Source organism: Tamandua tetradactyla, chromosome 20 (genome assembly GCF_023851605.1).
Source record: "Tamandua tetradactyla isolate mTamTet1 chromosome 20, mTamTet1.pri, whole genome shotgun sequence".
In the NCBI taxonomy this organism is placed as follows: domain Eukaryota; kingdom Metazoa; phylum Chordata; class Mammalia; order Pilosa; family Myrmecophagidae; genus Tamandua; species Tamandua tetradactyla.
The window spans coordinates 32,063,375-32,090,201 of record NC_135346.1 but is presented as its reverse complement, the minus strand read 5'-3'; the positions used below and the strand labels follow the sequence as shown (position 1 = coordinate 32,090,201).

Here is a 26,827-nt window from a genome sequence, read left to right as displayed (position 1 = left end):
TGATTGTGAAAACCTTGTAGCTGGTGCTCCTTTTATCCAGGGTATGAACAGATGAGTTAAAAAAAAAAAGGGGGGGGGGTGTAAAAAATAAATAAATAATAGGGTGAGATAAAGGGTAAAAATTGGGTAAATTGAAATACTGTGGGTCAATGAGGAGGGGTAAGAGGTATGCAATATATAAGTTTCTTTTTTCCTTTTTCTGGAATGATACAAATGTTCAGACTATATGCATGTGGATATTTTTCAATAAAGATATTAAGAGAAAAAAAAAGAATAAAGCTAAAAGATCCAGTAGAGGAAAAAGGCTGGAGAGGGTGTAATGTGATAGGAAAACAAAACAGCAGATAGAAGTTTGATGGTGACTGGGCGGGATTGGGCAGGATGAACCAGAGATAACATGCAGCTCATAAAACAGAACAGCTATTACCTAGAATCATCTCAGCTTACCTGTGCTTCCAAAACAAATCCTTAAAGCTATTTGACTGAGTCTCTGTTCCTTCTGACAGAAACAGCCCACCACAAACAAGTTTCTGAGATCCCCTAAAATATTATAAATGAAATATGCAGCCAAGACAAAGATTTCTCAGCAGGTTAAAAAGATTTATTGCCATTCCAGGCTTCAAATGAGCCCAGACCAGGGGCTGGTCCATAGTTCAGGACATAGCTGAAAGTTGTCATGAGATAATGGAGCAAGTAAGCAAACCTAGGCATCCTGACATAAGGGTATAACCTCTCTTCAGAGGATTCCTACTCCTCAAAGTAGCTGCTGGTGAGACCAATTCTTTAGCATCTGCTCCATTTATTCTTGCTGGGGTCAGGCAACCTTCTAATCCCCATGCAAGGCTGCCGTTACCTCCCCTAGCACCAGAAGAGCCTTTTCCTTGGAACCAGACATTACAGATTTGGCCTGTGGAGGAGAACTGGGGCCAGAGAGAGTTTTCTTGAGACTGAAGGGACAAGGAATTCATGTTCTTAGATCAGAGAATGCAACCTGACCCAGATTTCCCCCATTGACAAGGTGTTTTGCCCCCTTTGGCCTCCAGTGCTTAAAAAAATAAATTAGTTGCTTATATTTTAAAATGGTCAGATGTCATATAAAAGTCTGGATATCTGGCTTCTCTAGGAGAAAAAAGTGAACATATTTGGCAATACTGGGCCCACATTTACAGGTGGCATGAACTGGCTAGGGCTAGAGAACAGCTTCCCCCACGGACTGGACGTACTGTCTCCAACCTACTCCAGTCCTCACCACCCTCGATTATAACCCTAACTCAAGACTGGGCATTGGTTATCTTATGCTATGTGCTATTATTGTGTTATATAGTATAAAAAATATTTATTATAGCTATGTCTCTATCAAAAAAAGAGAAAATGGAAGACATCTAGAATGACAGTGTCGTGGCCCTTGTCATTCATTTATATCACTTGTTTGGCCTTACAGGCACCTGAGTTTGCAAATTCTATCTAAAACACACAGAGCATTCTTCACTATCTCCTCTAAGGGATCCCCTATCAATATGTGCCCAGCCTCTCCAGAATACAGCATGCCCCAGGGTTGGTTGGAAAAACCTGGAAAAGAAAACTAAATAAATCAAAGAAGCTAACTGAGGAATAGTTTAGGATCAACTACTTCAGTCTCTTCCCTGTGAAGGGGGTTAGAGTAAAATTTAAAATGTTAGTCCTCTCATTCTGCTATTAAATCACTGACAATTGTTTAAAAAATGTTAGAGCCATAAAGGCATGACAGGAAGAGGAGCTTGGGAGAGGTCTGAACTGGGGGTCCAAGCCCCCTCACTTGACTGTTTGCTTAGGAAATCAGCAAGGGGCGTAGATTCAGCACCAGAAGGGGTGTGAAGGGGTGAGAAGGGGGGAAGAGTTGGAATCGGGCCTTGCAAATGCACGACGAAGGAAAAGAGACGCCTTCCACGTGGCCCCCGTTGTGCCGTGGCTGCTGCTACGTTACTTTCCCTGGAGAGAGACGGAGACCTTGAGGCAGCCCAGCCGCTTTCCCCTGCTGCTCAGGATGCCGTGGAGACGGTAGTTCCCCGAGGTGAGCCAGCTGGGCACCTCCAGGTCAGGCATGGTGAAGTCACTCTTGGGCAGTGAGTAGGTGCCCTGCAGGAAAGCCAATGAGCCACGGGTCAGTGGGAGCCTGTTGATGGGACCTTCTCCACAGCCGCTTCGAGGATTGCAGCCATGACCGTCCTTCCTGTTCTCCTAAGAACTAATCAAGATCAATGTCTGCCATAGCACTGTAGAGCACGGGACATTTTATTCCATAGCAAAAGGGCTCTAGAGATCATGTCTAAGTCCAGATCTCCAATTTCACAGAGGGGTAACCTGAGGACCCCAAAATAGAAGTGGGGTCTATTTTGATATGACCTATCCTTTGTTTTGACATGATAGGTCATATCAACTTGCATCCGCAGGAGAAGAATGCAAAGATCCTTCTCTCCAAAGACCTCTTGCCACAGAGAACTGCCCACCCTTCCCAAGGACTTACGTCTTTGAAGGGACAGTGGCAGGGGAGCCCATAGGTATGCAGGGGCTCTGGGCAGTCCTGCCCGGGGGGAATGATAATGTTCAGCACATTGCAGAAATCATCATAGGTACAGCTGCCGATCTGGTCCAGGCACGGGATCTTGATCCAAAAACCAGCCACTTCCTTCTCCACAGTTAATTCCACCTGCACAGAAATTACAGGGGCCAACAGCCGGTTCCTCTGTCTCTTTAAAAAGTCAGCATTTTCTTAAATCACAGATGATATGTAACTGAATGGGGCCTTAGAGATCATCTGATCAAGGAATTGTAATATTGTAGCACATGCCCCCCAATATTGCCCTTTCTTGTGCCCACAGCAGATATTAATAATCACTTGTGGTTTTCCTCATTTCACTGTACCTCACACAGCCTTAAATTTCTTCACGTAGTCACTATCCACTACAACTAACTAACCCTCGAAACCCACCTGTCATCTAACTGCTAAATGTGGCACTGTTCCCTGGACTTTCCTTCTGAGTTTAGTCTTGGCCCCAAGAATCCTTTTCCACATAGGACTTCCGGCAACTATCAATTAATTGGCTGGTCATCAAGATGAACTTATTTGTTGTTCTTGGATCACATTTTCTCTGGAGAGCCACAGAAGATAACATTAAGAACAGGAATTTTTAGGGAAATCACTTTAAGATCAGTATGCAGACGATCTTTGGGACAATCACGGCTGTCCTACACCACACAACTACCTCAAGAGGTGCTGGGTTTCCTGGACCCAGTTGGAAAAGGACCCCTGCACCCGAGAGAAGCTGGCTGAGAAGATGCGTATGGACTTCACACCTCCAGCCTGTCACGGGTCTGCTCCTGTTTGGAAAATGGAACTGATCCAAGCAAAGGCTTCAAGGCAGACAGTTACAGTTGCGTCCAGCACATGTTAAGCATTTGCTAGGCATTTGCTGTCCTTAGGCCCAAATGAAGTGTCCCTTAGTACCAGGTCTCTGTCCCAACAAAGGTATCAAGGGAAAATAGTGAAGAAAGGAGTTATGAAAAGCTAGCTTTCTCCCAAGTACCTAATTCCTTGTGGATAGCATAGCAGGAAAAAATATTTTCTGGATCCCTTTCAGCTCTGACATCCTAGCATTCGAATCCAGTCTCTAGGATTGGATTTGGGGTTTTATTTCTAAGAGACAAATTCTGGAGGGATCCCCTTATTCTCCAGAGACTGCTGGGCTCAGGCTGGTTCCCCAGTGGTCCCAAATGTTGGGATACTGGCCACCTCCACTCCGGTCCAGAGAGAAGGGAGAAGTCAGCACACGCTTTATCCTGAGTAGACAAATTCAAGTTGCTTCCTTCCCGAGCCACATCCTGCTTTGCCGGCACATATATTACCCCTACTTTATAACTGTGAAAATAGGGTTTAAGGGAGGATTATGGTTATTGAATCATTATATACATATTCCTTTTTGTTTTTTGGTATATTGGAGTAGACAGAGGAGAATATCTGAAATCTCTAAATTGCAATCCAGCTGCCTTGATCTCTGATGAGGACTGTGTACCCTTCATCTTCTGCCCCTATGATAGTAAAAACCTTATGACTCACCTTCATTTGTACCCATTTATCCAGTTTTTCAACTTTAGAGTCCTGTAATCACTGAAGACAGCTCCTAATGTTTACTAATGAAGAACCTTGGGTCAGCCCAGAACTAGCCCACCCCAAGTCCAAAGTTATGTTGATAACCGAACCTGGATCTAACAAAATGGGCCCACCTGACATATGCAGTAGCTTAGATTTTAACTTACACATCACCTATACCTCATTCTGCCATTTTCTTACATACGTTCTGTGACTAAGCATGTAATCAATCTGCAAATGCTCAATAATTAGATCACCTCTAATCATATCATCTGGGGCCACTGGGCTCATTATCCTAAAACCTGCCCATCTTTTTCTCTAATAACACTATCACAATTACTGCAGTTCAGATAGAATGATTTGGGGCCAATAGGCCATGTGCTCTCCTCCTATGCACCTAGTAATAAACTCTTTCTTTCCTTGAAAGCCCAGTGTCTAGGAAATTGGTTATTGAGCATGTTGAACAAAAGAATCCATGGCCTTTGTCCTATAACAACTCGAGGCCATACAGAGGTGCCCCTCTCCCAGCCTTCCTCTCACAGGCCAAACCTGCCCCAACCCTTCTCATACTTCAATCCTCCCTGAGCCAAAGACCCAGATTGGAATCCTAGTTCTGCCACCTCCTAGTACTGTGCCCTTGGGGAAGTTACTTTTCTCAGCCTCCAATCCCTCATCTCTCCACCAGTATGAAATTTTACAGTGCCTACCTCCCTCACGAGGTCCAAAGTTTCAAGTGAGACAAGACTTGTAACACACTGAGCATAATGCCAGGAATCATGTAATTGCCTTTTCCTGATTTCTGTCCTTTCTTGTCCCTTAGCTGATACCCGTTTCTTGCTTCATCAATACCCCACTGAAAATTGTTGCACAGGGTATACCCTGAACAAGAACACCCAGCTGACAGGAGGTCCAGTGAGAGGGAAACCCAGCCTGGGCTTCTTCCACCACGCACCCACCGAAAGGAGTGGTACCTTCCTCATCTCCATTCCCACCCCATCCCCCAGGACTAGCATTGCATAAGGGGCATTGAATCTAAGTCAACAGATCGTTCTGAGACAGCTGCCACACCTCCCGTTCAGGGAATTTTGGGGAATGCAAACTATGGCCCATTTCTCAGTTCTTATTTTCAATCTACTTGCTAACATGGCTCAGAAAAGCAAGCCAGGCTGTGTAATAATTCACTTCCACTGAAAGACCTAAATTCTTCCATGACATGGGACCTGGCTCTCAACAACCAGACAGACAGAGGCATCGATATGTAACAGCATGCCTGCTCAGAGCCAGCAGACAGGCTCCAGCCTGAGTCAGCACACACCAGCTGGCATCTTAGGCAAGTTCAAGGTGAAGCTCCTTCCCCTTCTTCTTCTCTACAATCAGGTATTTAGATCTCATGATCTCAAAGAGACCTACAGGTTTTGATATCCTAAGAGTCAAAGTATCCAAATGACAACTTCTCTTGGGCTGAGCATGGGGCTGACATACAAAGGGATTCTAGATAAAGACCAGCTGACAGTAACCAACTTGAAGGGTGACCATTTGATGGAATGTGGGAGGAGGGGAGTTATAGCTGTCACAGTCCTTGGCAGGGGCATTGCAGCTAAATGACATTAGAGGGGGAAAAGTCAAACTATTAGGACTGAAAGCCATGTGTTTGAAAGTCCTAAGAAAAAGTATATTTATGGGCCAAATACAGTGACAGCTTGCAATTCCTGGGAATGGGAAAACCAGAGCCCTAGAGGCTGGAACTTGAGAGAGTGCTGGGCAGGTGGGAGTTATAAAGTACACCAAATCCCTGTGGAGCAAGTGGGCAGAGGGAATGGGTAGGCCCCAATCCTGCTGTGCATCATGGAATCTGGGTCACACAACTTCTAAAAATTGCCGGGTTAAATCCATCTGGTTAAATCCAGATGGGACTTTTAAATAAAGACGCATCACTTCAGCAGAGGAAGAGAAGACCCAGTTGGATTTCTGCCTTTACTGCTGACAGGCCATGTGAGCTAGGACCTTTCACTCTCCTCTCTGGCCTCAGTATAACAAGGGACTGAAACCACTGACCTTAGGACACCCTCCAGGCTCATATGGGGCCTGGATCTGGGCAGCTCTTGTAAGGGGAAGGGAGGAGTCTTTCTGGACTGAACTTGCTGTACTCCCCTTCCACTGCCCTGTCAACAGACCCAGCATTAAGTCTTCTGTGCCAAGGGGAAATGCTCAGAAACAGGAATCACAAGAGAATAACTAGATTATTATCTTGTGGCCTAAGACAAACTGTAACCTCCCAGCTCCTTATCTAAAAGGAGGTTACTCATTCTTTCTCTCTTCACAAGTGTCCAGAGAGGTATTCATTTAATAGCTGATATGCAAATACCCTGAAAAGCTAAAAGAACTAAAGCAAAAATAGATATCTAAGAGGAATGTGGGAGAAGGGATGAGACAACAGGCATTTAAGGACAATTTTTACAAATCATAGGCCTAAATCTGTGACAGCTGATAAAGCAACAGAAAAGGGGAACAGGGAGGGGGATTCACCTCGATGACCAATGAAGAAGCCTGGAAAAATAGGCTGGGGACTGAAGAGAGAGTTCAACAGCTCTTACCTTCCAAGTCAGCTTCAAAGCATCAGAGTTCTTGGAAATGCCAGCAGTTTGCGTGGCAATGGCTGGACAGTGGGAGAGTGAGCATTGCAGCCTGCCTGCCAGAGAAGAGCCCTAAACTCTGGATTCAGCAGGGGAACCAGAAATGACGTTTACGTGGCTCCAGCAAATTAGCCACACAATATTCAGGAACAGGGAATGACATTTCACTTGGTCCAGATCAGACGGTACAGGTTAACCCTCTATAACCTGAGGAACAGCTGAAGAAAAGGGAATGCCCTAGCCTGGAGAAGACGTGGGGGGTTCAGGGGGAAGCAAGACCTGAGAGTCATCTACAGATGCAGGACTTCTGGCTGGGTCAAAGGCACCCAGGAAAAGATCAACTCAAACACATTAACAACAGTTAACACACGCTCAGAATGTCCTGTACACCAGGTACTGTGCAAAGCACTCTCCATGCTATTAAATCATTTATAACTCATGAGAAAGCTAGAAGGTATGAGGTTAGGACTCAGCCAGGTCTAGGGAAATTTCAGGAACAAAGATCCTAAATCAGGGATGTTTTAACTAATGAAAACAAAGCTGGTACCAGAATAGATACAGACCAGGAAACAGGCCGAAGGATACAAGGATGTGGTATTGAAGCAGGATAAAATAGGACAGCTGTAAGTCCCTGGTTTCTATTCAACTCTGAAAGAGTTAACAGATACCTCCAAGTCCTTTATTTCTTATCTAGCTGCAAAGGAACTAATACCGAGCTGCAAACTTCCTGGGACAAAAATTTCCCTAAAGCCCCCCAAACTACTGAAGCCTCCCCAAACCATAAAAGCTTATAAAATTCTGGGCCCGGAGCAAACTCTCAGTTAATAACAGGAAGCATAGGGTCATAAAGATTGTTAGCCATCTGCCCAAAGACAGATTTTAAGTATAGACAACAAATGACAAATTTCACTAGCTGTCTTCTCCTAAAACAAAGATACCTAGTGCTCAAAGGTTACCATGGAAACCTGCTACCTACAGAACTTTCCTATAAAACAAGCTGGCCCACTCCACTCAGTGTGTGTCCCTCTCCTGGGCCCGCACTAATCTTTTTTTTGATAAACTTCTCCTTTTGAGAAACTTCATTAGTTATTCCTACTGGCCCGCTCATCTCTAAATTCTTTTAGTTTTGAGGCTATCGAGCCTGGACTGGGGCTCAGCTGGCAACGCTGCCAGCAGGGTGGCGGTTACAGTACAAAAGTGGCAATTCAAACTAGTGAGGAAAGGATTCATCAATAAACAGAATTGCAATGGATAAAAAAAAAAAGTCTTTATGGTTCTGCATGAAACTATGCCAGCCCCTATCCCCTAAACAGGCAATAGACAGGATCAAACCAGTTATTCCTCAAGTAAATACAAAAGGCAAATAAACTTATAAAGAGACATTTAACCTCACTGGGGACCTAAAAGAAGGGGCAAGAATTTTGGAAAATGCCCAATGTCAAAAAAATATATGGGGAAAGGCAAATTCATTTTTGCTAGCAACATGTACCAAAAGATCTATAAGTGCTCACTTTGGCAGCACATATACTAAAATTGGAACAATACAGAGAAGATTAGCATGGCGCAATGACATGCAAATTCATGAAGTGCTCCATATTTATAAAAAAAGACCTAAAAAAGTCTGTATGTAGCTAATCAGAAAAACATATAAAAATGCATATCATTTCTGCAAAGGTGTATAGAATAGCAAACAAACAAAAAAACCTACTAAAACAAAAACCTTCAAACAAACTAAATAGGAAACTGGTTATACATAAATTATATTAACTGTGACAGATCCACGACAGTAAAAACTGCTACCATTAAAAATGATTAATCAGGGGGGAGCTTCCAGGGAAGATGGTGGAGTAGGGAGCTACAGGGCTCGTTTTTCCTACAAAAATAGCTAGTAGACAGGTAAAAATTGTATGAAGCAACAGTTCTAGGGTTCCAGAGGCCAGGGGAACACTGTACAGCATCCAGGCAAGAGCAGGACAATGGGCCTGAGAAACTGCAGAAACCATGAGTAACTAACTCATTCTGCACAGCGGCCAGTGCCCATCCCCCACTCTCAAGGTGGACAGCCTTAGGTTGGGTCCCTGGCTGGCTGCTGCCAATGGAGAGGGACACAGAAGTCCTCTTCCCTAAGAGCAAGGGTACGCACAGCCAAGCACGCTGATCATGGCTTTTCATCAGGCAAATTTAGACTGCTGGGTCCCAGCTGTGAACTGCTGTTTTAGCCCATCTCGGACATGGGGTTACGTGGTGGAGCTTTTAAGATATGGGCCCTAGGGCCATGGAGAAAAGTTTTCTGAAGAGTGTCATCTACTGGGCATGTAAGGAAAATGCAGCTTCGGAAGCTGTCTGAAGGGCTTTGGGGCATCTTTCCTGACCCTCCCCCCAGGGCTCTTAGAAACTGGCTTGCTTTCCCTTCCCTGAGGACTTCGGCTAGGAAAGAGCGAGTTGGAAAAGTCCTATTTGGATGACCCTCCTCCCAGAATTTGCTCTCCAGGCAAAAGTAACTAGAATCAATGAAAGAGAGTAAAGAATAATAATAATAGTGATAAATGCAAAACAAAAACAAACGGAACAGGGCGGGCCACAATGGCTCACTGGCAGAGTTCTCATTGCCACGCTGGAGACTCGGCAATAGGCCGAGTCTCCAGCCCAGTGCCTGCCCAGTGCCTGCCCGTGGGCAGTTCTAAAGGACTGGAATAAATTGAACCAAGTGTCAAAGAAGAGCCTTAACACAAAGCCAGTAACAGAAAGATGTGACCCAGTCAAAGGAACAAATTAAAATTTCAGAGGGCACACAGAATTTGGAACAAACTAATCAAAGATGTTTGAACAAATATCCTAAATCCATTCAAGGAGATGAAGGAAAATACTGCTAAAGAGATAAAGGATATTAAGAAGCATAAAGAAGAATTTGAAAGTATAAAAAGAAACCTAACAGAACTTATGGGAATGAAAGGCACAACAGAAGAGATTAAAAATATACTAGAGGCATACTACAGCAGATTTGAACAGGCAGAAGAAAGAATCAGGAAACTAAAAGACAGAACAGATAGAGGAATGAATGGGGAAAAAACTGAGCAGGGTGTCTCAGGGAATTGAAGAGCACAAACATATAGGTCATGGGTGTCCCAGAAGAAGAGGGAAAAGGGACAGAAGAATATTTGACACAATAATGGCCAAAAATTTTCCAACTCTTATAAAAGACATATGCATACATGTTCAAGAAGTGCAATGTACTCTAAACAGAATAAAGCCTAATACACCTACTTCAAGACACATATTAATCACAATGTCAAATGCCAAAGATAAAGAGAGAATCCTGAAAGCAACAAGAGAAAAATGATTCATCACATACGGAACAACAATAAGAGTAAGTGCCAATTTCTCATCAGAAACCATGGGAGTGAGAAGGCAGTGGAACTGAAAGAGAAAATCTGCCCACCAAGAATTCTTTATCCAGCAAAACTGTCCTGCAAAAATAAGGGAGAGAGAAAACAAAAAAATTAATTTAAATTAAATAGAAAAAGAAAATAAGGGAGAGCTTAAAATATTCACAGTTAAACAGAAACTGAGAAAGTTCGTTAACAAGTGACCTGCCCTACAAGAAATACTAAAGGGGGTTCTGCAGGTTGTGAGGAAAAGACAGGAGAGAATGGCTAGGAGTGGTGTGAAGAAATGAAGATTAGCAAGGGAAACGAAAAGGGTGAAAAGAGAGAAAATAAGAGATGGCTTTTATATGCCATAAAATGGGCAAAGCAAGTACTATCTTTGCAGTAATAACACTGAATGTTAATGGGTTAAATCAAAAGACACAGATTGGCAGAATGGATAAAAAAAAAAAGTATGATCCATTAACATGCTGTCTACAAGAGACTCATCTTAGACCCAAGGACACAGAGAAGCTGAAAATGAAAGGTTGGAAAAAGCATTCCATGCAAATAGTAACCAAAAAAGAGCTGGGGTTGCTAAACTAATATCAGACAAAATAGACTTTAAATGCAAAACTGTTATAAGAAACAAAGAAGGATGTGGTATATTTAAAAAGGGGGCAATCCACCAAGAAGAAATATCATAAATATATATGCACATAAACAGGGTGCCCCAAAATACATGAGACAAACGCTGGCAAAACTGAAGGGAGATGAAAATTTCCCAACTCTTATGAAAGACCTAAATTTGCAGATCCAAGAAGTGCAGCGCACCCCAAAGAGAACAGACCCAAATAGGTGTTCTCCAAGACACTTACTAGTTAGAATGTCAGAGGTCAAAGAGAAAGAGAGGATCTTGAAAGCAGCAAGAAAAAAACAATCTGTCACATACAAGGGAAACCCAATAAGACTATGTGTAGATTTCTCAGCAGAAACCATGGAAGCTAGAAGACAGTGGGATGATATATTTAAATTACTAAAAGAGAAAAACTGCCAACCAAGACTCCTATATCCAGCAAAATTGTCCTTCAAAAATGAAGGAGAAATTAAAACATTTATAGACAAAAAGTCACTGAGAGAATTTGTGACCAAGAGACCAGCTCTGCAAGAAATACTAAAGGGAGCACTAGAGTCAGATATGAAAAGACAGAAGAGAGAGGTATGGAGTAAAGTGTAGAAAGAAGGAAAATCAGATATGATATATATAATACAAAAGGCAAAATGGTAGAGGAAAATATTATCCAAACAGTAATAATACTAAAAGTTAATGGACTGAATTTCCCAATCAAAAGACATAGAATGGCAGAATGGATTACGACCCAGCAATACCACTGCTAGGTATCTACTCAAGGGACTAAGGGCAAAGACACAGACGGACATTTGCACACCAGTGTTTATAGCAGCATTATCTACAATTGCAAAGAGATGGAAACAGCCAAAATGTTCATCAACAGACGAGTGGCTAAACAAACTGTGGCGTATACCTACGATGGAATATTATGCAGCTTAAGACAGACTAAACTTATGAAGCATGTAATAACATGGATGGACCTAGAGAACATTATGCTGAGTGAGTCTAGCCAAAAACTAAAGGACAAATACTGTAAGGTCCCACTGATGTGAACCGACATTTGAGAATCAGCTTGGAATATATCATTGGTAACAGAGACCAGCAGGAGTTAGAAACAGGGTAAGATAATGGGTAATTGGAGCTGAAGGGATACAGACTGTGCAACAGGACTAGATACAAAAACTCAAAAATGGACAGCACAATAATACCTAAGTGTAATGTAACTATGTTGGAACACTGAATGAAGCTGCACCTGAAATATGGTTTTTTGTTTGTTTGTGTGTTTGTATCTTTTGTTTTGTTTTTTTTCTTTTTCCTTTATATATATATATATATATATATTATTAGTATTATTATTTTAATTCTCTTCTCTATATTAACATTCTATATTTTTGTCTGCTGTTTTGCTAGTTCTTTTCCTAAATCGATGCAAATGTACTAAGAAATGACGATCATACATCTATGTGATGATACTAAGAATTACTGAGTGCATGTGTAGAATGGAATGATTTCTAAATGTTGTGTTAATTTCTTTTCTTTTTTTTGATTAATAAAAAAATTAAAAAAAAAAAAAAAACTGAAGGGAGAAATAGACATTTCCACAGTAATAGTTGGAGATTTCAATGCACCATTTTCATCAATAGATAAAACATCTAGACAGAGGATCAACAAGGAAACAGAGAACTTGAATAATATGATAATGAGCTAGAACTACAGATATATACAGAACACTGCATCCCAAAGCAGCAAGATATACATTCTTCTCCAGTACCCATGGATTATTCTCCAGGGTAGACACACAGGGTAGTTGAGCCACAAAACAAGTCTCAATAAATCTCAATAAATCTGGCCATAATGAATGAACGTGGAATCATAACTAGAAAATTCACAAATACATGGATGTTAAATAGCACACTCTTAACAATCAGTGAGTCAACAAAGAAATTGCAAGATAAATCAGTAAATATCAAAACAAATGAAAACAAGAACACAATATTTCAAAACTTATGGGATGGAGTGAAGGCAGTGCTGAGAGGGCAGTTAGGCCCTAAATGCCTATATTAAAAAAAAAAAAGAGGGCAGGCCACGGTGGCTCAGCAGGCAAGAATAGTTGCCTGCCATACCAGAGAACCTGGGTTCGGTTCCCGGTGCCTGCCCATGTAAAAAAAAAAAAAAAAGAAAGAGCTAAATCAAAGACCTAACTGCACATGTGAAAGAACTAGAGAAAAAAACAGTAAACTAATCCTAAAGTGAGCAGAAGGAAAGAACTAATAAGATTAGAACAGAAATAAATGAATTTGAGAATAAAAAAACAATAGAAAGAATTAACAAAATCAAAAGTCCAGTCTTGGAGAGGAGAAAACAAGAGAAGATACAAATAAAAAAAATCAGAAATAAGAGTGAGGGACATTACTATTGACCTTGCAGAAATAAAAAGGATCATAAAGGGGTACTATGAACAACTGTACGCCAATGAATTAGATAATATAGATGAAAATGACAAATTCTTAGAAACACACAAACTACACTGACTTTAGAAGAAATAGAAGACATCAACGGATCAATTACAAGTAAAGAGATTGAATCAGTTAAAATGTCCCAACAAAGAAAAGCCCAGGACCTGGTGGCTTCACAGATGAGTTCTACCAACCATTCCAAGAACAATTAATACCAATCCTGCTCAAACTCTTCAAAAAAACTGAAGAGGAGGGAACACAACTTAACTCATTATATAAAGCCTAATTCAAAATTCAATAAAGATTCTACAGGAAACAAAATTACAGACCAATTTCTCCAATGAATATAAATGCAAAAATCCTCAACAAAATACTCGCAAAATGAATCCAATAGCACATTAAAAGACTTACACACCATGATCAAGTGGGTTTTATCACAGGTATGCAAGGGTGGTTCAACACAAGAAAATGATTAATGGAATACACCACACATTAACAAATCAAAGAGGAAAAACCACAGAATCATCTCAATTGACACAGAAAAGGCATTTAACAAAATACAGCATCTTTTCTTGATAAAAACACTCCAAAAGATAAGAATAGAAGGAAACCTCCTCAACATAATAAAATGCATGTGAAAAATCTGCTGCTATCATTGACTCAATGGTAAAAGACTGAAAGCTTTTCCTCTATGATCTGAAACAAGACAAGGATGCCCACTGTTCCCACTATTATTCAACATTGTGCTAGAAGTTCTAACTAGAGCAAATAGGCAAGAAAAAGAATTAAAAGGAATCAAAATTGGAAAGGAAGAAATAAAACATTCACTATTTGCAGATGACATGATCCTACATAGAGAAAATCTTGAAAAATCTACAACAAAGCTACTAGAGCTAATAAACAAGTTCAGCAAAGTGGCAGGATACAAGATCAGCACACAAAAATCACTAGTGTTTATATACAATACTAATGAGCAATCTGAGGAGGAAATAAAGAAAAAATTCCATTCAAAATAGCAACTAAAAGAATCAAGTATCTAGGAATGAACTTAACTAGGGGCAGAAAATGACAAAACATTGCTAAAAGAAATTAAAGAAGACCCAAATAAATGGAAGGACATTCCATGTTCATGGATTGGAAGACCAAATATTGTTAAGGTGTCAATTCCACCTAAATTGATTAACAGATTCAATGCAACTCCAATAAAAATTCCAACAGCCTACTTTGCAAAACTAGAAAAGCCAATTTTCAAATTTATTGGGAAGGGTAAGGGCCCTGGGTAGCCAAAAATATCTTGAAAATAGAAAAACAAAGTTGGAGGACTCATACTTCCTGACTTCAAAGCATATTACAAAGCTACAATAGTTAAAACAGCATGGTACTGCCATAGAGATAGATATATTGATCAATGGAATAGAAGTAAGAGTTCACAAACAGATCCTTACATCTATGGCCAACTGATATTTGACAAGGCTGCCAAGTCTATTCAACTAGGACAAAACAGTCTCTTCAACAAATGGTCTAGGGAGAACTGGATATCCTTATACCATACAATGACAATGGACCTGCATCTCACACCATATTCAAAAATTAACTTAAAATGAATCAAAGACCTACATATAAGAGCCAGTACCATAAAACTCCAAGATAATCTAGAGGAGCAGCTTCAAGAACTGTAGTAGGCAATGATTTCTTAGACTTTACACACAAAGCACAAGCATTGGGGAAAAAAAGTAGATAAATGGGCCCTTTTCAAAATTAAAAACTTTTGTGCTCCAAAAAATTTTGTCAAGAAAATGAAAAGGCAGCCTACTCAATGGAGGAAATATTTTGAAACCACAGATCCGATAAGGGCTTAATATCTAGCATATATAAAGAACAATAAAAAGACAAGCAACCCAATTGAAATAAAAAAGGGCAAAAGATTTGAATAGACAGTTCTCTGAAAAGGAAACACAAATGGCTAAAAAGCACATGAAAAGCTGCTCAACATCACTAACTATTAGGAATATAAAAATCAACCAGAATGAGATATCATTTCACACCCACCAGAATGGCCACTATTAAACAAACAGAAAAGTACAAGTGTCAGAGAGGATATGGAGAAATGGTAACACTTATTCACTGGAGGTAGGAATGGAAAATGGTGCAGTCACTATGGATGAATTTGGTGGTTCCTCAGGAAACTAAGTATAGAACTGCGATATGACCAAGCAATGCTGCTACTCGGTATAAACCCAGAACTGAAAACAGAGACTCAAAAAGATACCTGCATGGGGTTTGTTCATATGAAACTTAACCCCACAAAGGATAGGTCAAGTCTACTTAAAATTTAGGCCTAAGAGTCACCCCCAGGAGAGCCTCTTTTGTTGCTCAGATGTGGCCTCTCCCTCCAGCCAACATGACGAGCAGTCTCACCACCCTTCCCCTCTCTGCGTGGGACATGACTCCCAGGGGTGTGGACCTTCCTGGCAATGTGGGACAGAGATCCTGGAATGAGCTGAGACTCGGCATCAAGGGACTGAGAAAAACCCTAGAATGAGCTGAGAATTAACATCAAGGGATTGAGAGAACCTTCTCGATCAAAAGGTGGAAGAGTGAAATGAGACTCTTCAATGGCTGAGAGATTCCAAACAGAGTCAAGAGGTTATCCTGGAGGTTATTCTTACACATTAAGTAGATATCACTTTGTTGTTCAAGATGTAGTGGAGAGGCTGGAGGGAACTGCCTGAAAATGTAGAGCTGTGTTCCAGTAGCCATGTTTCTTGATGATGATTGAACAATGATATAGCTTTCACAATGTGACTCTGTGAATGTGAAAACCTTGTGTCTGATGCTCCTTTTATCTACCATATCAACAAAAGAGTAGAACATACGGAATAAAAATAAATAATAGGGGGAACAAACGTTAAAATAAATTTAGTTTGAAATGTTAGTGGTAAATGAAAGCAAGGGGTAAGGGGTATGGTATGTTTAACTTTTTTTTTCTCTATTATTGTTATATTTCTTTTTATGTTGTCTTTTTATTTCTTTTTCTAAATCGATGCAAATGTTCTAAGAAATGATGACTATGCAACTATGTGATGATTACTGATTATATATGTAGAATGGAATGATATCTTATTGTTTTGTTTGTTGTTAATTTTTTAATTAATTAAAAAAAAGATACCTGCATACTGATGTTCATAGCAGCATTATTCACAACTGCCAAAACACAGAAGCAACCCATATATCAGACAATGAATAGATAAACAAAAAGTATACGATGGAATACTATTTAGCTGTAAGAAGGAATAAAGTACTGATACATGTTGTTCTAGTTTGCTAGCTGTCAGAATGCAATATACCAGAAATGGAATGGCTTTTAAAAAGGGGGAATTTAATGAGTTGCTAGTTTACAGTTCTAAGGCCGAGAAAATGTCCCAATTAAAACAAGTCTAAAGAAATGTCCAATCAAAGGCATCTAGGGAAAGATACCTTGGTTCAAGAAGGCCGATGAAGTTCAGGGTTTCTCTCTCAAGTGAGAAGGCACATGGCAAACACAGTCAGGGCTTCTCTCTCTCAGCTGGAAGGGCACATGGCGGACACGGCATCATCTGCTAGCTTTCTCTCCTGGCTTCCTATTTCATGAAGCTCCCCGGGAGGTGTCTTCCTTCTTCATCTCCAAAGGTCGCTGACTGGTGGACTCTCTGCTTTGTAGTGTTGCTCTCTCTGAATCTCTCATTCTCCTTTTATAGGACTTCAGAAACTAATAAAGACCCACTCAAATGGGTGGAGACATGTCATCCCCTAATCCAGTTTAACAACCGTTCTTAACTAAATCTCATCAGCCAGGGAGATGATCCCATCACAGTCCCAAATACACAGCATTGAATAGAGACTATTCTACCTTTAAGAAATGGGATCCATATTAAAACATGGCTTTTCTTAGGGGGCATACTTCCCTTCAAACCAGCACACATGTCAACATGGATAATGCTTGAGGACATTAGGATGAATGAAATAAGCCAGACACAAAACGACAAATATTATATGACCTCATTGATGGGAAATAATTAGAATAAGCAAACTCAGAGAGTTAGAAACTAGAGTACGGGCTACCAGGAGATAGAATGGGGGTAGAGAATAGGGAGCTGATCCTTAAGCAGAATTTCTAATTAGGTTGATTGCAAATGTTTGTAAATGGATGGTAGTGATGGCAGCACATTACTGTGAGTGTAATTAACACCAATGTATTATGTGTGAATATGACTGAAAGGGAAAGTTTTGGGTCAGATGTGTTGCTAGTAGGAAAGTTAGAGGATAAAACATGGGACTGTGTACTACAGCAAACCCTACTGTGGACGATGACTGTGATTAAAAGTAGAAATAAAAGTATGTTCTTTCATGAGCTATAACAAATGTACATCACTATTACAAGGTATTAATAATAGGTGGGTGGTATGTGGGGAAAAGTATACTTAATGCGAACTATGCACTATAGTTAACAGTAATATTTTAACATTCTTTCATCAGTTGTAACAAAGGTACTACACTAATGCAAAGTGCTGACAATAGCAGGGTGTATGGGAATGTTGTACCTTTTTACATGACTTTTATGTAAATTTACAACTTTTTAATTAAAAAATAAAAATAAAAAAGCATTGTGATTACTAAAAGAAACGAAACACAAAGCACTATACAGTGTATGACTCATTTTGCATAAAATGTTAATATAAATAAATCTATAAAAAGAGAATTAGATTAGTGAATATGTAGGGCTGAGGAAGGACAGAGGGATTGAGAGATGACTGCTAAGAGGTATGGGGTTTTTCTTTTTGGAGTAATGAAAATGTTGTAAAATTTATTGTGACAATGAATACACAATCCTGTACTTAAACAAAAAGCTGACGATTATACCCTTTAGATGGATTGTATGGTATGTGAAGATATCGCAATAAAACTTTTAAAAATAAAATGATTAGATAGAGCTATACCAAATGCCACGGAACGAGGCATGGAACATACAGTACAATGCAAAAAAGAAGCAGATTTAATAGCACATTATATAATCCCATTATATAAAGGTACAAATATTTGCAGGAGTTAAAAATTCACAGGATTTGTAAATAGCTAACAATGGCTATCTCTTGAGGAGTTAGACTACAAGAGGATGTTTACAATGTGCACTGATTATTTTTACAAATATCCATCAAAAATAAATACACATGTTATATGTGAATGTTTGGAGGAAAGTTCCAAAGAAGATACAAAAAAAATGCAAAAGTGAGGAGCCAAGATGATGGCTTAGTGAGGTATGGGATTTACTCGGTCCTCCAGAGCAGCGAGTAAATAGTCAGGAACAGTACAGTACAACTGCTGGGGCCACATCAGTGACCGGACACATAGTGTACACCAGTCTGGACCAGCTGGACCCACTGCAAGCCCACCCAGACCCACGAGTCCCCCAAGCTGTGGAGGCCAGCACTCCTCCCCCACAGGCTGTTTCCCACGGGGGAAAGAAAAGGGACTTTACTAGCTGCAAGGGGCTGAGCTCTACCAAGCTCTAATCTGTGGAATTAATTAACAAATTCTGACTACTAAAAATAGGCTCCCAGCTCAGCTGAACCTCAAGTGAAAGCTGAGGTTGCTGGGTTTTGCCCTGGCATACAGCGGGCAGGACTGACTGAAAAAGAAAAATAAAAAAGTTTTTTTGGATTGGACAGCACAAAATATTTGAAAGGATCTGGGCCCTGAAGGAAGGAAGGGGGCACACAGGACCTGGAGATACACAGAGCAACTTGCCAACTTAAGCTGTTGATTGGCAAACCCAAGGAATGAGGATCTTGCTCTGAAAAGGATTTTTTTTTTTCTTTTCTTTTTTGTGACTGTGTTTCTGTAGCTTGATTGCTCTTTAATACACCTGTGAAGGTTCTCAGGCTCCAACTGCCTCCAGGAAGGGTGGAATTAAATTTGTCTGGGAGCTTGTCTGGAGGCTGTGCCTTCCCCAGGAGAGGGGTGGGGCCCAGCTCAGAGGGAATCCCTCCCTCAAGGAATTCAAACCCCAGGGTCTGGAAAACTGAAACAATTAAAGCCAGCCTACAACTTCTCCTCTGTCTCAACCACACCCTCAGCAGGGAAAGTCTACTGAAGTTAAATGTACCACATCACCTTATGCTGATGGGACTAACAGGCAGACAAGCACCACATACTGGGTAGGACAGGAAAAACACAGTCTAGAGGCTTCGCAGGAAAGTCTTTAAACCTGCTGGGTCTCACCCTCAGGGAAAACTGATGCAGGTGACTCCTTCCTCCTGAAAGGAGGCCATTTTGGTCTGGGAAAATCTGACTGGGGTCTATAATATCTAAGTAAACCCTCCTAAGTGGGGGCAAAAAAAAGATACCATACAGGCAGGGCAAGAAACAGGAACTGAAAAATTCTGATCTGCTAAACAAAACCTAAGCTAGAGGTCTAGAATAAGCTGAACTGAATGTCAAAGAACAGATAGACAACAAAGTTATCCAGCAAGAAAATCCTAGGTACAAAAAGTGAAGACCATCTCCAGAATACACTAATTAAGGAAATCAAATGCCTAGATGCCAGCAAAAAATAACGAATACTAGGAAAATTGAGGCTATGGCCCAGTCAAAGGAGCAAACCAACAATTCAAATGAGATACAGGAGTTGAAACAATTAATTCAGAATGTTCGAACAGACATGGAAAACCTCATTGAAAATCAAATCAGTGAATTGAGGGAGGATATAAAGAAGGAAAGGGATGAACAAAAAGAAGAAATCTAAAGTCTGAAAAAACAAAACACAGAACTTATGGGAATAAAAGGCGCAGCAGAAGAGATGAAAAAAAACAATGAAAACCTACCATGTCAGATTTCAAGAGGCAGAAGATAGGATTAGTGAACTGGAGGATGGAACATCTGAAATCTGACAAGCAAAAGAAAATATAGGGAAAAGAATGGAAAAATATGAGCAGGGACTCAGGGAATCGAATGACAACATGAAGCGCATGAATATATGTGTTGTGGGTGTCCCAGAAGGAGAAGAGAAGAGAAAAGGAGGAAATTATCACTGAAAATTTCCCAACTCTTATGAAAGACTTAAAATTGCAGATCCAAGAAGTGCAACGTACCCCAAAGAGAATAGATCCAAACAGACGTATTCCAAGACACTTACTAATCAGAATATCAGAGGTCAAAGAGAAAGAGAGGATCTTGAAAGCAGCAAGAAAAAAACAATCCATCACATAAAGTGACTATATATTACTTGCTAATTATTGTGTCTGTTTTATTATAGACAACAACAACAAAACCAAATTGCCCACCCAGAGTCAGTGCGTGCTGGGCCTTCACGCCCAGCAGAGGCTGGTGGTTGTAATGGATCCATCACACAAGCCCTCGTGAGGAAGTCGCTGGGGCTGACATCAGAGATCCCTTAAAGTCCATGATTCTGAGATTCTACGAAACTGAATAAGAGTCTGTGATTCTTTGTATCCTTTGTTTCTCTGGGCTTCCAGAATTCTAAAACTCTTCAGAGATCCCTGAATGCATGTGTCTCAGCCCCCTGCCAGCGAGGCCCAAGGCACCTCCTCCCAAGGCACCTCCGCCCGGCTCCCCCAGCCCCATGCACCCCAGGCTCACCTTCTGAGGAGAAGTGAGGGGGACGCTGGTCTTGACTTCAGCACTCACAGTCAAATTCCCAGGAATGGCAACAGGGTCAGGTTCCACAGTCAGGCTTTTGACTACCGCAGGGTCTTTTCCCTCATCACAGTTATCCCACGAAAAGCTACTGAACTGCGATGGCCAGGGACAACCAGGCAGCAAGAAAAGAAGAGAAAAACTGACAAAAGGAACTCTCCCAGGTCAGAAGAATCAACCGACCAGCCTGCTGGCAGTGTGAACTTGGATAAGACATCTCCGCTCTCTGGGTCTCAGTTTCTACATCTATAAACCTTTGATAACACTTACCCTGCTCACTTTACAGACAGGTCTAATATAAGACTCAAAGGACTTAATTTCCCAAAAGTATTATTATGAACTGTAATGTGTAACATAACAAATTTTTTATTCAAATGAGAACTTTGAAACAGGAGCTTAACCTAATCTGCTTTTTGGTACCTTCTCTGATCTCCCACTTCCCTGCACCCCCTTCCCTGCTCCCCACTCTCCGCCAGACTGCCAGTCTCGGGATCCCATTGGAGAGTAAATTCCTGGAGGAGTCACCTTTGCAGCCAGGACCTTCACATCATACCCCCGGTCCAATCCAGGCCAGGAACAGTGAGAAACACAAAACAGGAAACTACCTGTTTCTCACAGTATTCAAAACCCTCCCTTCAAGGGGCATGCAGTTAACCCAGGGAACGATTAGGACACTGATGAACAGCTCCCCAGTGGGTCCTTGTGGATGAATAACTCTGAATGAACAGACCTCCTCAATCATAGCCTGCGCTTTCCTACCCCCATGCCATTGCTAATGCCAGGCCCCCACCTGGATTGCCATCCTTCCCTCCATATCCCCAAACTCTCCTGATCCCACCACCATCCCATTGAACTACTCACAACTACCCACTGATTGTACACTTTGTGTGATCACATGGCATGGGAATATATAATATATGTCAATATATGTCAATAAAAAATAATTTAAAAAAAAATTTTTAAATGATTTAGGGGTCTGCTGGTCAATGGAAAAGGGGGAAGCTCAAGTCTCTCATCCCCAGCCTATCAAGAGGCAGTCCAGGGTAGCAGTGAAGGACATGGTTTGGCATTAGATGTGGAGTAAATCAAGGTTTTAATCAAACAGACCTAGGTTGAAATCATAGTTCAGCCATATTTACCATGTAACTCTATAGGCAAGCTACCCTTCTTGAGTCTCAACTTTGACATCTTTTAAATGAAGGCATTTATACCTTCCTCTCAGGGCTGTTCTGAGGGTAAGAGTCTGCACATGAAGCTCACAGCACGATGCCAGGTACAAAGGTATGGGATCAGTCATCAGTTAACAGTCATGAGACATTTCAGGAACTTCCCAGCTTCCACTTCCTCCCATTAGTTCCATGAGGTTTCTGCAATAAATTCACCCTTTACCTGAGCTTCTTGGAATGGGTTTCTGTTCCTTAGAATGAAACAAGTGATGACTAAGAAAGGCAGGGATGGAATTTGATTCATCCCTGCATTCCCCATGGCCCCTTACACAGGGCTGGTGCTAGCAAGTGTTTCATTCAACATTCATTCCACAAATATTTATGGAGCAATGACTGCAGGCCCTGGGCTGAGCACTGTGTCAATAGTGGTAAACATTTAGAAATGGTTCCTGATCTCACCTGTGGCGCTTAAAGTCTAATGTAAATAAATATTACCCACTAAGACCTCCTCAGCATGAACTCCTGCAGCATGCGGGGTTAGCCATGTGAAACTACTGAGACAGTGTTCTAGGCAGATGAACATGTGCAAAGGTCCTGAGGCGGAAGGAGCTTAGCTGCTCTGGGTACTATGAGCCAGATGTTATGGAAAAGGGATCCAGATGAGGTTGGGGGCGTGGACAAGGTCATTTAATACAGGAACTCATAGGTCACAGGAGACTGGATTTACTACAAGTGCAATGGAATTCCCATTGAAGGAAGATGTCATGCTCTGATTTATGACTGAGAATGGAATGGAGTGGGACAAGATTGGAAGGGGGGAGAGGAGTTAGTTAGAAGGCCACTGCCAAATGAAAGAATGCCTGGAATTAGAGTTGAGCTGGACAGTAGGAGGGAAATCCATTCTCTCGGGCTGCTATCAGATTCTAAGACAGCCTGATTCACACTGGCAAGTGGTTCTGGGCTGGGGGAAGTGGAACTGATGAATCCTCTCCTCTCTCCCCAACTCCCCCTCCCACCAAGCACTAAGCCAGGTCAAAGGAGGTGATTTCAAGAAGGTAATGCCCGGCCAGAGGTCCCTGTAGCAATGAATTCTGCAACCAAGGTTAGGTTCATCAGAGAAAGAACGTGTGACGGATTAGCACCCGCCAAGGGTTTAGCAATCCCCAACCTGGACCACCATCCACGTGGGAAAAGGCAGCCTATGAAAGAGGGGAAAGGCACAGCTATGGAAAGAGAGATAGGGTATACATCACAGACCTGGGTTAAAATCATAGCTCAGCTGCTCTTACTAGCCAAAATGGTGGGTAAATTAATCCCTTTTGGGCTTCAATTTCCTCACCCATTAAATGGGCATAATCATACCTTCCTCACAAGGCCATTGTGAAGCTTATAAATTCATATGAAGAAAGTACGTAGCACAACTCGAGACTGTCAAGGTCAGGAAAATACAAGAAAATACTTAGAAGTTGCCTCAGGCCAGAGGAGACTGGGGAGACACAACTAAATGCAATGTGGTACCTTGGGTAGGACCCTAGAACAGAAAGGACATTCATAGAAAAACTGGTGAAATCTAAATATAGTCTGTAATTCGGTTAATAGTAACGTACCCATGTTGGTGTCTCAGTTTTGACAAATATATGGTGGTATTATAATATGATAACATGAGGGGAAACTGGGTGAGTAAACAGGAACTCTCTTACTATCTTGGCAACCTTTCTGTCAATATAAAATTATTCCTAAATAAAAAGTTCATTAGGAAAAAAGCACATGGCACAATGCATAGGACTTGGTATGTGCACAATAAATGACAGTCCATTACAGCATAAGAATCTATTAAGCACCCACTATTTACCCAGCATCAGGCTAGAAATCTCCCACGCTATCTAATGCTCACCCCAGGCCAGAGTCACAAGACTGGTTAATGTGGGAAGAGGAACTAGAACCCAGGCTTCTGGGGGTTCACTCACTCACTGTCTCCCCACCACCCTCATCTGCCCACAGCTGCAGGGTCAGAGCTCTCAAGCATGTGAGCCCAGAGGGTCTGGCCCATAGCAGATAAGGACTAAAGTTCCTCTTGCAGTGTGGTCGTGGGGGAGTCCTCTGTCCTCTCTGGTTGTGCAAGGGAGGGGAGTGAACTGGAGGATGTCCTGGGGCCTCTCCAGAACTGCCAATCTAAGACCCTCTGGTCTGGGATGACACCCATAGCCAAGACTTGTAGGTCAAGAAGGCTAGGCCAGCTTGGAGTCTCTAACTTTAACTTCACCTTGGGGCAAGCAGCCCAGGGGCCAAGAGAAACAATCTCAGTCTATACTCTGGGACAAGGTTTGAATCCTCCAGGCAAGTGAGGTGGAAGGGTCCTTGTTCCTTCAATAGGCAAAAGAGACTCCTTCCCACTGGGGCAGGGTGAGGTGCAGCTCCCATTTGTTTTAAGATTTTAGAGCTTTTCCACTACCAAGTACATTGCCCTTTGCCCACAAGCCAAATAGGCAGCTTGGCATTGTCACATCCATTCTACAAATGAGACCAGGACTCAGGGAGCCCAAACGCCACATCCATGGAGTAAAGACAAAGAGGAATCAGAAGCCAGGCCTCCACGCTCTGTCCTGTCCACTTCCCCCTACACCACAGGGCTCTTCACTCTCAGACAAGCATCTCCAAGGAAAAGGATGGGGATCTAGGGTTAGCCTGTCTCTGGCTGCTGCCAGAGATGTTAATGTGTCCTACCCATGGCCACTTGACAAAGAGGCAATGAAACTGAGCTTCGCTAGCTCTCAGAGTGACAAAGCTTCCCTTTTCCAGGGCTCTGAGGCCTGGGATGAATAAGAAGGGAAGGGGGAAGCTTGGAGTAGAAGAGTAAGGATGGAGTGCCGGCTGCCCTCTCGGTGGCACATAAGCCAAGAGCACCTGGTGATGGGCTGGATGTCCCCAGCAGGGCAGGTCGGGAGCTTCCGGCCTTGAGGGCGTGTCAAATCTACGTACCCCTCAAAACCAGACACCGGATGGCCCGGTAGGGGAAGAGTTGGGCGCCAGGCTTTATCAAGGAAACGGGAGTGACAGTCGTAAGCTCGTCTGGGCCTGGGTAGTTCTGCAGTTCTGTACAATTTTAACTGGAAAGGGCGCAGAGAGTACAGACGTGGGATTAACCGCTCCAAAAAAGTCTCAAAGCAGAAGACCTCAAAGCCCACCCTTACTGTTCAGATGGGGAAACTGAGACAGAGAAATGGACCCACCCGCGTTCCCGTAACTAGTTATTTTAGGAGGCTTTACCCCAGAGAAGGAACCCTGGATGCGGAGTGGCCACTCCTACACCCTATCCCGCTCCACACACCCCCAGCTGGGCCAGGAGGCCGGAAGCAGTCTCTAAATTAGGATGCCCTCACCTGGTTCCGCAGGACTTGCGCAGGCGCCGCCGGGCCGACGAGAAGCAAGCCCAGGGCGATCAGGAGCCGAGCCTGCACCGGGGGGTTCATTGCGAACGGCAGGTCAGCGCAGGGTTAACTACAAGTTCTTTTGCAGTGGCAGCGCCTTTAAATGCAGGCCAGCATCACTTATGCAAAGCCATTTCCAGATTCGCCCCTCCCACCCCGGGCCGAGATCTCTAAGCCGGGGGCGGGGGGGCAGGGGGGGAGAGGATGGATCTCTCTAGGCTCCGCCCCCGAGCCCTTCCCTGCCGACCTCTCCCTCCCATTCTGGGGTTGGAGCTGAAGCAGGGGCAGGAAGGGGCAAAACCAATCGCGACGGAGGACGGAGCTGAGTAGGAAGGTGGGGGCGAGACTGAGCTCCCTGGAGGGCGGGGCTGAGCGGAGAGGGACGGAGCTGAGCGTGAGGGGGCGGGGCTGAGCGGAGAGAGGGATAGAACCGAGCGCGAAGGGGCGGGGCTGAGCGGAAGGCGGGACAGAGCTGACTGAGAGGGGGCGGGGCTGTGGTTTCTGGATTCGCGCTGCGACCCGTCACGCCGGAAAAACCTTTAAGAGCACGCAGATCCAGTGTTTTCACGCCCATTCCCTTTTGACAAAAGTGTCGCGCTCCGTGCCGATAATTGGCTTCCCTAATATCCGCATTGCGAATCACTGTGTCTCAATAATAATGATTGCTAATTAAGTCAGCTACCATTTAGTAAGTGCTTTAATGCGTGTTAAGCACTGTTAAGCTCTTTTGTGCATTAGTTCATTTAATTCTAGCAACTGTGTGAGGGAATCCATTTTTTTCGCCCCATCCTGTTGAGGAACTGATGCAGAGTGCGGTTGCTCTGCCGTGGTAATACGGATTATAAGGATTCCGTTTGTACACCCCACCAACCAAGATTTGTTAAGCTACTACTACACTTTGTAGTCAAGATTTGCTTTTAAAATGCAATAGAGATATTATTCCCGCAAATTACCACTAAACTGTAAATTTTGCAAGAGGTGGGGACCATGACTTATCCCTGGGGTACCTGACCCACAATAGACATTCAATAAATCTTTGTTAATTAAATGCATGCATGAGTACAATTAAGCTTATCTAATTTTTTTTTAATTAAGCTTATTTTGGAAATAAAAATTAATTTACAGAAATGTTGCAAAAGAAGTAAAGAACTCTGTATATCACTCACCTGTTTTCCCTCCATTGTTAACATTACAATGATATCAAGGTACATTTGTCAAAACTAAGAAACTGATGTTGGTCCATTACTATTAACTACCTAATGTTACCTAATTATCTTTTTTTATTGAGAAATCTTCACACATATACAGTCTACACATGTGTATCTATACA

The 26,827-nt window shown here is 42.3% G+C and overlaps 1 protein-coding gene and 1 pseudogene across 1 annotated transcript; one reads left to right on the top strand and one right to left on the bottom strand.

Moving 5' to 3' along the window:
• Positions 1–579: 579 nt before the first annotated feature.
• GM2A (ganglioside GM2 activator) lies at positions 580–25,681 on the bottom strand. The gene is made up of 4 exons (XM_077137442.1): positions 25,450–25,681; positions 20,847–20,999; positions 2,504–2,686; positions 580–2,115 (listed from the first exon to the last, which is right to left on the bottom strand). Exons 1-4 carry the CDS (start codon positions 25,537–25,539, stop codon positions 1,960–1,962), a joined length of 582 nt encoding a protein of 193 aa, XP_076993557.1. The 5' UTR covers positions 25,540–25,681; the 3' UTR covers positions 580–1,959.
• On the top strand, positions 8,263–8,360 carry LOC143665116 (U6 spliceosomal RNA; annotated as a pseudogene).
• Positions 25,682–26,827: the final 1,146 nt, after the last annotated feature.